Source organism: Chionomys nivalis, chromosome 8 (assembly GCF_950005125.1).
Source record: "Chionomys nivalis chromosome 8, mChiNiv1.1, whole genome shotgun sequence".
Classification (NCBI taxonomy): domain Eukaryota; kingdom Metazoa; phylum Chordata; class Mammalia; order Rodentia; family Cricetidae; genus Chionomys; species Chionomys nivalis.
In genome coordinates this window covers 14550338-14565753 of record NC_080093.1, presented here as the reverse complement: position 1 = coordinate 14565753, position 15416 = coordinate 14550338, and the positions used below count along the sequence as shown (strand labels likewise).

Here is a 15416-nt window from a genome sequence, read left to right as displayed (position 1 = left end):
GGGTCCCAGGGTTGAGACCCCTGGGTGGTGAGGAGGCTCCTCGCCTGACGATCTTCCCGAAGCTCCTCCCACGGCGTGCTAGCCAGGCGTGCCCCGGGGCAGTCCAGGCCGGCCTGGGGGCGGGGCGGGGCAGGGCGGGGCGGAGTCGACACTCAGGCCAGGGCTTGGCTCACCTCATCCACCAGGGACGGAAGTGCACTCCCCCCCGGCACCACGGACTAGCAGCCGGGCGTCGCTCCTACGCCAGAGGCATCATGAAGCGTGCAGGAACTCTGCGCCTGCTTTCGGATTTGAGCAACTTTACCGGCGCGGCCCGGCTCCGCGAGTTGTTAGCCGGGGACCCAGATGTCCTAGTCCGCTGCAGCCCTGACGGCCGCCACCTGCTGCTGTTAAGATCCCCCGGGTCGCCTGCCCCGCAACTTCTAGTGTCAGTGCGGGGGCCGGGCCTGACGCTAGAGCGTGCCTGGCCGGAGGGCCACCCCTCGCCGCTGGACGCCTTCTTCGTCCCGTGGCTGGCGCGACCTGCGCTGATCTTGGTGTGGGAGAGTGGCCTAGCGGAGGTGTGGGGCACGGGGATGGAGCCTGGCTGGAAGCTACTTCAGAGCACGGAGTTGTGTCCCGATGGTGGAGCCCGCTTGTTGGCCGTGGCAGCAACTCGAGGCCGCCTAGTGTGGTGTGAGGAGCGTCAGCTTGGCGTTGAGGACCAGCCAGGGCAGCTTTCAATGGCTTTCAGCCACCGTGTGTGCGTCAAGACCCTGGAGACCAGCGGGGAGGCTGGCACCAAACTAGGTCGCACACACATCCTGCTGCACCACTGCCCCCCGTTTGGATTGATAGCCTCCCGCAAGGACCTCTTCCTGGTGCCCACTACCACCACTTGGCCTGGCGTGGCCCATGTCCTGCTCATCTGGAACCCAAGCAAGGGCAAGGTGATAGTTGTCGCCCCATCTCTTGGCCTTTCTCACAGTAAAAGCCTGAATCCCAGACAAGGAGACACCTGGGACTTTCGGACCCTGCTGCGAGGCCTTCCTGGGTTCCTGTCCCCCAGGGAGCCATTGGCTGTCCACACCTGGGCCCCATCTTCCCATGGCTTGTTGTTGCTGGACTTGAAAGGCAAGGTGAGCCTAGTGCAATGCCATGGTGGTACTCGGACTGTGGGAACCCTGCAGGAGGCGCCTGTCGGCCTAAAGGGTTCTGCAGCTCTGGGAACATTTCATGGCACCTTAGCCTGTGTCCTGGGCTCCACGTTGGAACTACTGGACATGAGCAGCGGGCAGCTGTTGGAAAGGAAGGTCCTAAGTACAGATAAAGTACATCTGCTGGAGCCGTCAGCCCCTGGCATGAAGAATGAGGAAGACATGGAGATGCAAGGAACTCTCTGCTTGCTTTCAGCCTTGGGTCTCTTTTGTGTGGGTTGGGAAGCTCCCCAAGGCCTTGAGCTACCCTCAGACAAGGATATGGTGTTTGAGGAGGCCTGTGGGTACTACCAGCGACGGAGCCTGCGCGGTACCCAGCTTACCCCAGAAGAGCTGAGACACAACAGCATGTTTCGGGCACCTCAGGCCTTGGCCTCCATCCTCCAGGACCACCTGCCCCCATCTGCACTGTTGACCACGCTGAGGGCTGAGCTTCGGGACTACCGGAGTTTGGAGCAGCTCAAGGCCCAACTGGTGACCGGGGATGAGGAGGAGGCTGGCTGGACCGAGCTGGCAGAGCATGAGGTGGCACGCCTGCTGAGAACGCAGTTGACCGGCGACCACCTGGTCCAATTCAACACCATTTTTCAAGCCCTTCCTACAGCAGCTTGGAGTGCCACCCTCCAGGCCCTGCAGCTCCAGCCAGATAGGACGGGCAGGCTGAGGTCCCAGGCACCCCCTGATGTATGGAAGAAGATACTGAGGGGTCCAACAGCTGGAAAGGAGCACCCCAATGGAATCTTGCCCCCCTTTGAACTCCTGTGTCAGTGCCTATGCCAGTTAGAGCCTCAGTGGCTCCCCCCGTTTGTGGAACTGGCTCAGCAGCAAGGTGGGCCAGGCTGGGCAGCCGAAGGCCCCAGTCTGCCCCTTTATCGGCGAGCCCTAGCTGTGCTGGGTGAGGAAGGGAAGAGACCTGAGGCCCTGGAACTAGAGCTGCTTCTGGGCAGTGGGCGGCCCAAAGCTGTGCTGCAAGCCGTGAAGCAGCTAATAGAGAAGGAGCAGTGGGAAAGGGCTCTGCAGGCCGGCCTGGCCCTGGACTCCTCCAGCCCCCTGCTTCGGAGCGAGATCTTTAAGCTCCTGCTGGCAGAATTTGCCCGGCACCGCCGCCTTGATGCTCACCTCCCCCTCCTTTGCCGCCTGTGCCCACCAGAAGTGGCTCCAGATGAGCTGCTACTTTTACTGAGGACTCACCTCCCAGATGATGTGGGAACCGCCAACCCTTTCCCTGAGCCTGGGGCAGAGCCCCCTCTCACAGTGGGTTTGGTCAGAGCTCTCCTAGAACAAACTGGGGCTCAAGGACGACCCTCTGGCCCGGCTCAAAGCAAATATGAGGACATCCTGTGGGATCCAGACACTCCACCCCCGACCCCACCCCGCGGACCTATTGCTACTCTCCAGGCACCCGACCACCCAGGACCAGAAGCATGGGTACCATCTGGACAGGGGCTCTGTGCGACTGACATGGGAGGTCACTTGTAGAGCGCAGAGAGGGTTGGAAGGGTACCTAGGGTTGGGGAGGACAAAAGCAGGATTTGGATGTGCAATGCTGTCTGTCGTGGAAAGATTTCTAAAATACATGCAAATACCAGATATATTCACATTTTTGTGTTATTTTGAACGGCTAAGCGTTGTGGCTTATAGAAGAAATGGTTGGATCTGGATCTCGTTCATAAAGCAGCCACTGCTAGTCATGAACAGCAGTCATGAGTGTTTCATATGTGCTAGGTAGCCCTTAATCTTTTATAGAAATCTTGTCTAATGCTTCTCATAACCCCACTGGGAAGGTGTTAATATTATCTCTATTTTCTAGATGGAAAAAATAGCTGTTTAGAAAGATTAAATAATGCCTTGAATCCCCACACTTGGGAGGCAAAGGTAGGCAGATGGATCTCTGTGGGTTCGAGGCCAGTCTGGTCTACAGAGAGGGTGTTCCAGCGACAGCTAGGGCTACTAGGAAAAACTCTGTCTCGAAAAACCAAACAAAAAAGATGAAATATTGGGAGGCAGAGGCAGGCGGATCTCTGTGAGTTCGAGACCAGCCTGGTCTACAAGAGCTAGTTCCAGGACAGGCTCCAAAACCACAGAGAAACCCTGTCTCAAAAAACCAAAAAAAAAAAAAAAAAAAGAAGTCAAAAAAGATGAAATAGCCTGTCCACATATGTCAGCTATAACAGAGGCTTTAACATGTGAATCATCTCATATAACCCAGTGGCTCCTGCCCATCTGGGGTGCAGCGCCTCCTCCAGAGCTGGCTTTCTCTAGGACGGGAAGGAGAATCCAGCTTTCTTTTTCCGGGTCTCTTCTGCGCCTGCGTAGGAATTGTGGCGGACTGACCCAGGTTTCCTTGAGCAGCCCCTGGTTTCTACAGACAGGCCAAGTACTTACAGAGCCCTAGACTAGTGAGTCACTGCAGCGGGACATAGCTCTTCGGAGGGCCTCACACTTACACTCCCTAAGTCAGAGGCAGGACCAAAAGACCTAGGGCTAGGAACTGTTCCTTCAGTTTCTAGATCTTTCCTACTCTGGCAAGGGTTCCTCTTGGTCTTGAGCTGGGCCCATTAGGTCTCCGCAGTGGGAAGCTGTTCCCTGCTCATGATCTTATAGTCTTCACAGTCTTTGAGATTTTGGTTGGGTCCTCCTTCTGTGCCTAGAAAAGAAGGAATTATACTTGGGAACATACAGGGAGCCAGATTTTTACTTAGAGTTGTATGGCGTGGGGCAGTTCCTCAGGGCTCCCCGCTAGTGAGGTTTCTATGTGTGCAGCTTCCTGTGAAGGTAGTAGGCAGACTTAGTTGTGAATTCTCACCTGCTTTTGCAGGCTGCATGTTTGGTTATATTCAGCCTCCAGTGAACGGTGCAAGCAATCCCAAGCTACGTTCCAAGGCTGTCTACTGTGTTTTGGTGGTGTATGGATCCGGACTTGAGTTCTCAGCTACTGCTCAGTGCCATGCCTGCCTGCCTGCCTGCTGCCAGCAACCATGCTCCCAGAGTTGATGCTTGTTGACTCTAACCCTATGGAACTGTGAGCCCCAAATTAAATGCTTTTATTCATAAGCTAATCACGTTAGGTTATCAGGGCAATAGAAAGGTGACTAAGACACAGGCCCTTTGGCATGGCTTAGGCCACCTGCCATTGAGACTATTACAAAGGCTTTCGGTTGGTAGCTTTGTCTCCTTACATCTCATCTTGTGTGTTTGTAATGGGATATCTCTACATAGCCCTGCTGTCCTAGAACTCCCTCTGTAGACCAGGCTATCCTCAAACTAGATCCATCTGCCTCTGCCTCCTGAGTTCTGGGTTTAAAGCTGTGTACCACCATACCTGGCTGATCTCCCAGAACAAAACATTTAAAAACAAGCAAACAGAGAGATGTGCATAGATCTAATCTACATGGGAAGTAGAAAAAGACAAGATCTCCTGAGTAAATTGGGAGCGTGGGGACCTTGGGAAAGGATTGAAGGGGAGGGGAGAGGCAGAGAGGGAAGCAGAGAAAAATGTAGAGCTCAATAAAAAATCAGTAAGAAAAACAAGCAAACAACAAACAAATCTGATGAAGTTTCGTCCCCTGCTTTAATAGTCAATGACCGGGCGGTGGTGGTGCCAAAAATGGTTGGGAGGCAGAGGCAGGCGGATCTTTGTGAGTTCAAGACCAGCCTGGTCTACAGAGCTAGTTCCAGGACAGGCTCCAAAGCCACAGAGAAACCCTGTCTCGAAAAACCAAAAAAAAATAAATAGTCAATGTAAAAGCTGAAGTCCTGACACACAGCTATCTTCCAGTCTGGCCTTGCCTCCTTTCCAGTTTTCTCTCCAGCCATTCTTCTTTGCTGTTCTGTTTCCCAGTTATTCAGTTTTTTGAAGGTTGATGCCATGATTATCTGTAATTTTGTAACCTCATCATTGGATGCAGGATCTAATGGGTGGAAAGGGCCTTCTTCCCATTTCTCTGTAGGTAAAGCTGACAAACTGATCGATCTAGACATAAAAATACAGGTGGGGGAGACTGGAGAGATAGCTCAGAGGTCAAGAGCACTGGTGGTTCTTCCAGAGGACACAGGTTCAATTCCCCACAACCATATGGTGCCTCACAACCATCTGTAATGACATCTGGTGCCCTCTTTTGGCATGCAGGCATACACGGGGCAGAACAGAACACTGTACATAACTGATAAATCTTTTTTTTTTTTTTTTTTTTTTTGGTTTTTCGAGACAGGGTTTCTCTGTGGCTTTGGAGCCCGTCCCGGAACTAGCTCTTGTAGACCAGGCTGGCCTCGAACTCACAGAGATCCGCCTGCCTCTGCCTCTGCCTCCCGAGTGCTGGGATTAAAGGCGTGCACTACCACCGCCCGGCCAAAACACCAGGAAGCTTTTAAACTCAGTAGGCAGAGGCAGGTGGATCTCTGTGAGTTCAAGGCCAGCCTGGTCTGCAGAACGAGTTCCAGGACAGGCTCCGAATCCACACAGAGAAATCCTGTCTTGAAAAACCAAGAATGCAGATGCACTAGAGTTTGGTTACTACCGGCCTAAGAGGTCATGAAGAAATGAAGGAGAGTAGAGGCGAGGAGAGGGTAGCTCTAGACTCTCAGCCCCCTAAGGAGCCATCCCAAATTTGAATACTTGTCATACTTACTGTGGGGGAGTGGCAGAGGGCTGAAGGGAGTCAAAAAGTCTTGAGTGGCTCTTTTTTTATAATTTGTTTTCTGATTCTCTCTCTTCTTCCCTTCTTGATAGATAAAGACAAGGATGACCTTGACTTCTGATTCACCACACGCCCCCCCCCCCCCAAGGGTCACAGGAGTACTGTACCACACCCTGTACCTGATTTGTTGAGAAGTGTCAGGAGCGACCAAGGTCAACCTCAAACTTTGTCCCTGACACTGGCCTTGAACAGTGACACCCCCCCCCCCATCTCTGTCTGCTAAGTGCTATAATCCCAGGCCCCAGCTCTTTTTTTTTTTTTTTTTTTTGCTTTGTTTTGATTTTGCTTTTGTGGGTTTCTTTTTGATTGTGAGCTTCTAGACACGCAACTCAGATTCTCTGCAAGAACAGCAACATTCTTAGCTACTAAGTCATCTCTTGCTTTGTTGCCCAGGCTGGCCTGGAACTCACTGTACAGTCAAGGTTGGCTTCAAATTTAGGGGTGTTCCAGTCTCAGCCTCGCCAGAAGGAGCAGGACTTCAGCCTCTATAGGCAGGAGCCACCATGCAGGGCTTCAGCATCTTCTTAGGCACTGGCTCCCCCTGCTGGGCTTCCTTGTCACTGCCAGCTTCACTCATCAAAAGTGCACAAAGAAGCTTTCAAAAAAGGTAGCAAAATCAAGGTTCTACAGGCCAAGAGAGAAGAAGAAAGGATGTTAGAAGAAAACCCAGGAAGAAGAGTCATGACAGGAGGAGAGGGTCCTGGGATTGAACCAAGAGGTGAAGTCAGAGGAAAATTAACCTGAGCCCCAGAATTTTCTTCGGGATTGAAACCAAGTTGACCATACAGTTGTTTCCAAGGGGCAGAGTAAGGTCATATTTTCTATGAACTTAAAACACAAGAATGTCAGACTTTGTTTTTAAAATTAACATAATCTCATGTTTTTGCTTTTTATTTTTTGGGACAGGATTTCTCTGCAGTTTTGGAACCTATCCTGGAATTCACTATGTAGACCAGGCTGGCCTGGAGTTCACAGGGCTCTGCCAGCCTCTGCCAAGTGCTGGAATTAAAGGCGTGCACCACCACCGCCTGGCTATAGTCTCACTTTTATACACAAAATGTGACATAGAGGTGAACCAACTTCTAATTAATATAATAAAAAACTTTGGGAGGTGGCAATACCATGGTGGTAATTCCAGAAATTTGGAGCTAGAGGCAGGAGGATCAGGGTTTCTAGTCAGTCCTCAGTTACACAGCAAGATCAAGGTCTTGGGGGATGGGAGGAGGTGACTGAGACCAAGTCTCTTGTAGCCCAGGCTGGCCTCAGATGCATAATGTAGCTAATTTTGAAATTCTAGTATATCTATACTTCTTTCTCTCTCTCTTTTCTTGTGTGTGTGTGTACATGAGTCTGTGAAGGCCAGAGGACCATGTTGGGTATATGACTCTTTATTGTTGTCCACTTTATTTTATATATGTTTACGTTTATTATTTGGGTCTGCACGTTTATTATTTGGGAGAATGCCACGTCCCTTGAGTGGAGGTCAAGGACAATCTATAGTAGTTGATTCTCATCTCCAATTATATGGCTCTGAAGCATGTGTCGCCACCACCCAAGTGAGACACCCTTTCTAAAAAAAATAAAATGAAAATGAAAAATAAAGCTGGATGGTGGTGGCACACACCTTTAATCCCAGCACTTGGGAGGCAGAGACAGGCAGATCTCTGGGAGTTCAAGGCCAGCCTTGTCTAAAATGTGTGTTCCAGGACAGCTAGGACTGTTACACAGAGAAACCCTATCTTGAAAAATAAAAATAGCCCGGCGGTGGTGACACACTCCCTTAATCCCAGCACTCGGGAGGCAGAGGCAGGCGGATCTCTGTGAGTTTGAGGCCAGCATGGTCTACAAGAGCTAGTTCCAGAACAGGCTCCAAAGCTACAGAGAAACCCTGTCTCGAAAAACAAACAAAAAAATAAATAAAAATAAAAATGGGTCTCTCACTGAACCTGGAGCTTACTTATCAGACTGGCTGATCATAGAGTTTGGGTATCTACCTATCTCTGCCCCTGGGCGTCTACACTGTCCAAGGACATGACAATAAGGACCTGAATTTAGGCCCTTATTACAGAGCAGCCACCCTAGCACCAGAAACAGTGATCTTTTCTTTTAGTTTTTTACTTAAAGATGTATTTATTTTTATTGTATGCGTATGTGTGAGTGCCTGCATATATGCATGTGTACTACATGCATGCTGGTGCCCCTGAAGAGCAGAGGGGGATACTGGATGCCCTAGAACTGGAGTCACAGGGGCTGGGATAGCAAGTTAGCCATCTCTCCAGCCCCAGGGCCTGATCTTTCTTCCTCTACCTGCGAAGGGCTAGAACTGCAGTCCTGGGCCACCAAACTCCTGGAAGGTTTGGGTTGGTTGGTTGGTTGGTTGGTTGGTTAGGGTTTTTGTTTTGTTTTTTGAGTCAGGATCTCACTATGTATCCTTGGCTGTCTGGAGCTTGCTAAACAGACCAAGATGGGATTAAAGGAATTCATCACTGGGCTGGAGAGATGGCTCAGCAGTTAAGAGCATTGCCTGCTCTTCCAAAGGTCCTGAGTTCAATTCCCAGCAACCACATGGTGGCTCACAACCATCTGTAATGAGGTCTGGTGCCCATACACACAGACAGAATATTGTATACATAATAAATAAATAAATAAATATTTTAAAAAAAAAGGAGTTCATCACTATGCTTGGCATGTTTTTGTTGTTGTTTGTTTTGTTTTTTCAAGGCAGTTTCTTTGTAGTCTTGGCTATCCTGGAATGCACTCTGAAGACTAGGGTGGCTTTGAACTCACAGAGATGTGCCTCTCTCTTTTGAATACTGGGATTAAAGGTGTACGCCACTACTACCTGGCAGTTTTTGTTGCTTGAAACAAGTCTCTTGCTGTGTATTCCAGACTGGCCTTGAATTTTTAGCAATCATGCTGCCTCAGCCTCCCAAGGGCTGGCCAGATCCTTCCTGACTACTATCTGTCACCCTTTTTAAAGTGTTATTTTCAGATTGGAGATGACTCAGAGGTTAAGAGCACTGGCTGCTCTTCCAGACATTCTGAGTTCAATTCCCAGCAACCACATGGTGGCTCACAACCATCTATAATGAGATCTGGTGCCCTCTTCTGGCCTGCAGGCATATGTGCACGCAGAAATTTTATTAAGAAATATTTATAAATAAAGTATTATTTTATTTTTAAACATGTGTTTGTGTGTGCCACGCGTGCATGGGTATCTGTGGAAGCCAAAGGAAGCAGATCTCCTGGAGCTGGAGCTACTTATTTATTTATTTATTTATTTTGCTTTTTTTCGAGACAGGGTTTCTCTGTGGTTTTGGAGCCTGTCCTGGAACTAGCTCTTGTAGACCAGGCTGGTCTCGAACTCCCAGAGATCCGCCTGCCTCTGCCTCCCAAGTGCTGGGATTAAAGGCGTGCGCCACCACTGCCCGGCTGACTACTGATTCTTAATCCAGCTCAGACCAGGACCCCAGCATGAGCTTTCATGCCCATGAAGAACAATCCTCATGCTGATCATAAAGTCTGGAGAAAATACGCTGATGAAAGGCAGCCTGAGAGCCCCACCCTTTCGGTTCCGCCTGGACTGTCCACCTCACTCAACAGGTTGGGCTGGATTTTCTGATGGGCACCCATCCATACACGGAATATAGCAAGAGGTTGGGAAAGTCTGAGGGAAGGTTTCCTGACCAGAAATGAGCCCTTCTGAGAAGGGACAGAAATGAAACTGGGTAAGCCAATGTCACAACTCTGGGGTCAGGATACCCAGAATCTGAGGGGCCTATCTGGGTGGACCCAGATGCTCTGGGATTCTGGAGACAGGACTCAGAGAGCAAGTTCTAGATGGTGACACCATGACTATAGCCTCAGGGGGTCTGAAGCAGGAAGCAGTTCAAGAGTTTGAGGCTCCTCTAGACCACATAGTGAAATCTTGTCTTGAAAACAACTCCTGGGTGGTGGTGGCGCACGCCTTTAATCCTAGCACTTGGGAGGTAGAGATAGGTGGATCTCTGTGAGTTCGAGGCCAGTTTGGTCTACAAAGTGAGTTCCTGGACAGGTTCCTGAGAAATGCTGTCTCAGAAAAAACAAAAACAAAAACAATAAAAACAAAAAGAAACACAAAACAGGGCGAGCTCACTGGGTCAAGATGCTTGCTGCCAAGCCCGATGACTTCATTAATTCAAGGACTCACAATGGAATAAGAGAGCCAAACCCCACAGGTTGTTTGTGACCTCCTTGAATGCCCGTGTGTGTATGGGGGTGAATGGGTGTACGCACCCCCCCATGATGGATAAACATAATTAAACGAATAATGACAAAACCAGTGGTGGTACATGGTAACATCGGTGGTAGCATTCAGTCAGGAAGGGGAAGCCTCCAAATGTGATGAGCCTTGGGAGGTCAGCCTGGTCTACCTGAGACTGTCATAAACAGTCTCTCTGGGCCTGAAGGGTAGATTTAGAGGAGGGATATAGGCCAGGCATAGTAACATCTATCAGTAATCTTAGCCATTCAGAAGGCTGAGGCAAGTAGATAACCATGAGCTCAAACCCAGCCAGCCCGGGATGCATAATGAATAGTGAGCTCCACGCCAGTGTGGACTACAGTGTGAAAATCCGTCTCAAAAAAACTAAGAGATTGGGAGGCAGAGGCCGGCGGATCTCTGTGAGTTCGAGACCAGCCTGGTCTACAAGAGCTAGTTCCAGGACAGGCTCCAAAAACCACAGAGAAACCCTGTCTCGAAAAACATAAAAAAAAAAAAAACTAAGAGAACGTCGGAACTCTGTGAATTCAAGGCCAGCCTGGTCTACAGAGCTAGTTCCGGGACAGCTAGGGCTTTTACACAGAGAAACCCTGTCTCAAAGAAAACAACAATAACAACAAAAACAAATTAAAAATGTAAAAGAAAAAGAGGGAGGGAAGGAGGGATAGTGAGAGAGACTAGTGACATCTCAACAGATAAGAGCCCTTGAGTTTAGTTCCAAGAGCTGGTGGCAGGAGAGAACCAACTCTATCAGATGTCTTCTGAACATCCTACCCCAATCTAACTAAATTTAAAAAAAAATTATTTATTTATTTATTTATTTATTATTATTATTTTTTTTTTTTTTGGTTTTTCGAGACAGGGTTTCTCTGTGGTTTTGGAGCCTGTCCTGGAACTAGCTCTTGTAGACCAGGCTGCTCTCGAACTCACAGAGATCCACCTGCCTCTGCCTCCCAAGTGCTGGGATTAAAGGCGTGCGCCACCACCGCCCGGCTATTTATTTATTTTTATTTATTTATTTATTTTTGGTTTTTCGAGACAGGGTTTCTCTGTGGTTTTGGAGCCTGTCCTGGAACTAGCTCTTGTAGACCAGGCTGGCCTCGAACTCCCAGAGATCCGCCTGCCTCTGCCTCCTGAGTGCTGGGATTAAAGATGTGGGCCACCACCGCCCGGCTTATTTATTTATTTATTTATTTATTTATTTATTTATTTATTTATTGAGACAGGGTTTCTCTGTGTAACAGTCCTGGCCCCATCCTGGAACTTGCTTTGTAGAGCAGGCTGGCCTTGAACTCACAGAGAACACCTGTCTCTGTCTCCCAAGTTCTGGGATTGAAGGTGTGTGTCACCACCGCCCAGCTATAAGAAATATTTTAAAGCACATAAAAATTGGACATGCTGCTAGGCAGAGTAGTGCACACCTTTAAACCCAGCACTCCAAAGGCAGCCAGATTTCTGAGAGTTTGAAGTCAGCCTGGTTTACAGAGCAAGCTTTAGAGAATTGATGGTGTAGAGGGTGTGGTCACAGGTGACTGGTGATGGGTGGTTCCTGGCTGCAAACCCAGCTCTCAGAAAACTGAGGGAAAGTTGTGAGCTCGAAGCAAGGCTGGACTACGGAGTGAGTTCCAGACCAGCCTCAGCTACACAGCTCCTGTTTTGAGCAGTTCAATCAGAGAGCAAACTGAGTTAAGGTGCGGAGTAGTCCCAGTTTAGGACTTTCTAGAGGAAGACAGAGGTGGCTCCTGCCTTGAGAGATCAAAGATGAGGTGAGGACGCGGGACAGGGACACGGGGCAGGGGCAGGGGAACATCAAAGGATAGTTATGACTGGCAGGAAGTAAGGAGTGGATGGTGTTTCAACTGCACTGAAGGAAAGACATCCCGGCAGAGCACCATGGGTGGCAGTCTACCCAACAGGCTAAGCCTCAACAGGCCCGGCAGCAGCAGAGTCCCTGGCACATATCAGGCATGTTGTGCAGCCGGACGTGATGGTGGCTAGCATTAACTGTCAACTTACAGAGTCTATAATCGCCTAGGAGACAGGCCTCTGGGCATGCCTGCTGGGGGCTGTCTTGATGCAGTGGAGTGGGAAGACCCGGCCATTATGGGTAGTGGACTGTAATTGGAGAGAAGGACACACGCGCATTGCTCTGTTTCACTCTGGTTACAATGTAACCAGCTGTCTGAAACCCCAACCTGACTTTCCCACAATGGGAAACTGTAACCTTGAACTGAGCAAAACGAAATCCTTTCTCCCTCAATTGCTTTTGTTCCTATTTTGTCACAGGAATGAACCAAGTAACTAAGAGAGTCTGTGCTTCCAGCCCAGCAGGCAGAAGCAAAGGGATCCCGGAATTCACTGACAGCCAGCCTGGCCAAGTTAGTGAACTGCAGGTTCAGCCGGACAAACCAAGGTGGAGGGGCTGAGAATAGAGTTCAGGGTTATAGTGTTTGCCAGCAAGTGCAAGGCCCTGAGTTTAGTCCTCAGTTCCAGGAGGGGGAAAAGAAAAGACAAAACAAAACACACAAAAGGACAAACAACACAACTAGCCAAAAAAAAAAAAAGGTGGGCAGCAATTGAGGAACACACCAGATGTTAACCTCTGACCTCCATCCACATGTGCACAACACACAGGTAAACACCACATACCCGTACAAACACAACAGAGACATAAAAGTAGCCAGGCACAGTGATGCACAGCTATCCTCACAGTATCTGGAAACCAGAGGCAGGAAGATCAAGGCCAGTCTGGTTTACATAGTAAGTTCTATGCAAGCCAAGGCTATAGAGTGAGGTTCTACCTTAAAAAAGAAAAATGGTGCCGGAGTGCTAGCACCCACCTTTAATTGCAGCATTTGGGAGGCAGAGGCAGGTAGATCTCTGGGAGTTCGAGGCCAGCCTAGTCTACCAGAGTTAGTTCCAGGACAGGCTCCAAAGCTACAGAGAAACCCTGCCTCGAAAAACCAAAAAAGAAAAAAAGAAAAGAAAAACGGAGCAGTGGGGAGCGAGGGAAGTGGGGGTGGAGGAGGTACACACTCATTGTCCCAGCATTTGGTTGGTAAAGGCAAGAAAATCATAAGTTCAAGGTTACCCTCGACTGCATAATTTCCAGCCATTCTAGGATGTGTGAGACATCTCAAAATAAATAAATATATACATTTCAAAAGCCCATTCATTTCCTAGGCTGGAGAAGAGCATGGAGGTGTGGTGAGCTCCATTCTCACTAAGTTCCTGCATACCCCAGGCTGAGGGACGCAATCGATAATCCCCTACCCACTTCCTTTGTAGCAGAAGTTAACAGTGTTGGTGGAGAGGAGCCCCTGCCATGGGCCTCTTGGGAAGATGGCCTCATCAAGGACAGTCAGTAGATGACTGTATCACCGAGTTCTTGGGAGTCAGGACTAGCAAGGGCAAAGTCAACATTTTTGAAATCTGGCTGGAACTCTGTGTTTTGAGACAGTCGTGAATTCAGTCCTCTCTGCATCCTGGGTGCTGTCAAAAGTCCCATTTGGGGGGAGGCTGGAGAGATGGCTCAGTGGTTAAGAGCATTGCCTCTTCTTCCAAAGGTCCTGAGTTCAATTCCCAGCAACCACATGGTGGCTCACAACCATCTGTAAAGAGGTCTGGCGCCCTCTTCTGGCCTTCAGGCATACAGACAGAATATTGTATACATAATAAATAAATATTAAAAAAAAAAAAGGTCCCATTTGGGGTTCCCTTCCCTCAGCCTGACACAGAACACAGCTCCTCTGACCCCTCATCTCCTCGTTCTCCCAGATAGTTCCTGACCCTCACAGCTACCAACTCCATGATGCAACCAGACTTGGTTAAAGACGCTACGGAAGGACTGGCTTTTTTGCTTAGGGAAAGGAGCTTGAGTTCTGATTAACAGGATGTAGGATGGTTGGCTAGGGGGCTCCTTTTTTAAACGCTTGTGTAGGTGTTTACCTGTATTTCCGTTATGTGCACTGTATGCATGCCTGGAGCTCTTGGAGTCTGAAAAGGTTTCTCTGTAGCTTTGGTGCATGTCCTGGAACTAGCTCTGTAGACCAGGCTGTCCTCGAACTCACAGAGATCCGCCTGCCTCTACCTCTGCCTCCCAAGTGCCGGGATTAAAGTTGTGTGACACCACTGACCGGCTTTCTTCCCCTCAGAAAATGTTCTTAGCCACTGAGCCATCATTCTAGCCCTCGTCTTGCTTTTGAACAGGTGAAGGTCAAACTAGTTTAAGAGCTGCAGGTTGTGAAAGAGTAGCAGGGGTCAGAGCTCAGGTTCCATGCTTCCAGGCCAGAGTAGCAGGGGTCTGAGCTCAGGTTCCAAGCTTCCAGGCCAGAGTAGCAGGGGTCAGAGCTCAGGTTCCAAGCTTCCAGGCCAGAGCTGTGAGAAAGGAGCTGAGCGCTGTGGTTTGTAGGGGTTTCACAGCAGGAATGGACTGAGACAAGTTCTTCAGTAGCAGGCTGGAGTCTGGGACTAAATCACACTTGTGGCTCTAACAGAGGGCACGAGAGCCTTGGAGGGACTCTCCCTTCCTTTACCTCAGAAATGCTTTCACCGGGGGCCTTCCCCACAGGGGCTGCTGAGGGATAATGGTGAGGACCTCTGGGGCTCCAGAGAAAAACTGCTAGCCATTGCTGCCTGAGTCCAAAGAGTGAGTTCCTGTCTCTTGAGCCCACCCCTTTCTCCAAGCAGGGCAGAGCACTCTCTCTCTTACACACACACACCACATAATGTTCAATTCAGTCTTACAACTATTGCCCCAGGACCCAATAACACAGTACAATCTAAATGCTAAGCCATGTATTCAATATCAACAGTCACATTACATACTTAGAGCCTCCATGAACACCTCCATGAACAAGAGAGATGTCATGTTCTCTTTGCCTCGTTTGGTACTACACTCCTAGTACCTAGAACTGGGCCTGGCATCTAAGAGGACTCAATATTAGCTGAATGAACAGAGAAACCCTGTCTCAAAAAACCAAAAAAAAAAAAAAAAAAAAATTAGCTGAATGAATTCTCCAACCCACACATAAACATTCATATACACATTTACACACACACACTTTTTTTTTTTTGGTTTTTTCGAGACAGGGTTTCTCTGTGGCTTTGGAGCCTGTCCTGGAACTAGCTCTTGTAGACCAGGCTGGTCTCGAACTCACAGAGATCCGCCTGCCTCTGCCTCCCGAGTGCTGGGATTAAAGGCGTGCGCCACCACCGCCCGACACTTTTTGTTTTTCAAGACAGGGTTTTTCTGTGTAACTT

At 49.3% G+C, this 15416-nt stretch overlaps 1 protein-coding gene across 1 annotated transcript; it reads left to right on the top strand.

Annotated features, from left to right (window-relative positions):
• Positions 1-224: 224 nt before the first annotated feature.
• On the top strand, positions 225-2751 carry Hps6 (HPS6 biogenesis of lysosomal organelles complex 2 subunit 3). The gene has a single exon (XM_057778559.1). It carries the CDS (start codon positions 255-257, stop codon positions 2673-2675), a length of 2421 nt encoding a protein of 806 aa, XP_057634542.1. The 5' UTR covers positions 225-254; the 3' UTR covers positions 2676-2751.
• Positions 2752-15416: the final 12665 nt, after the last annotated feature.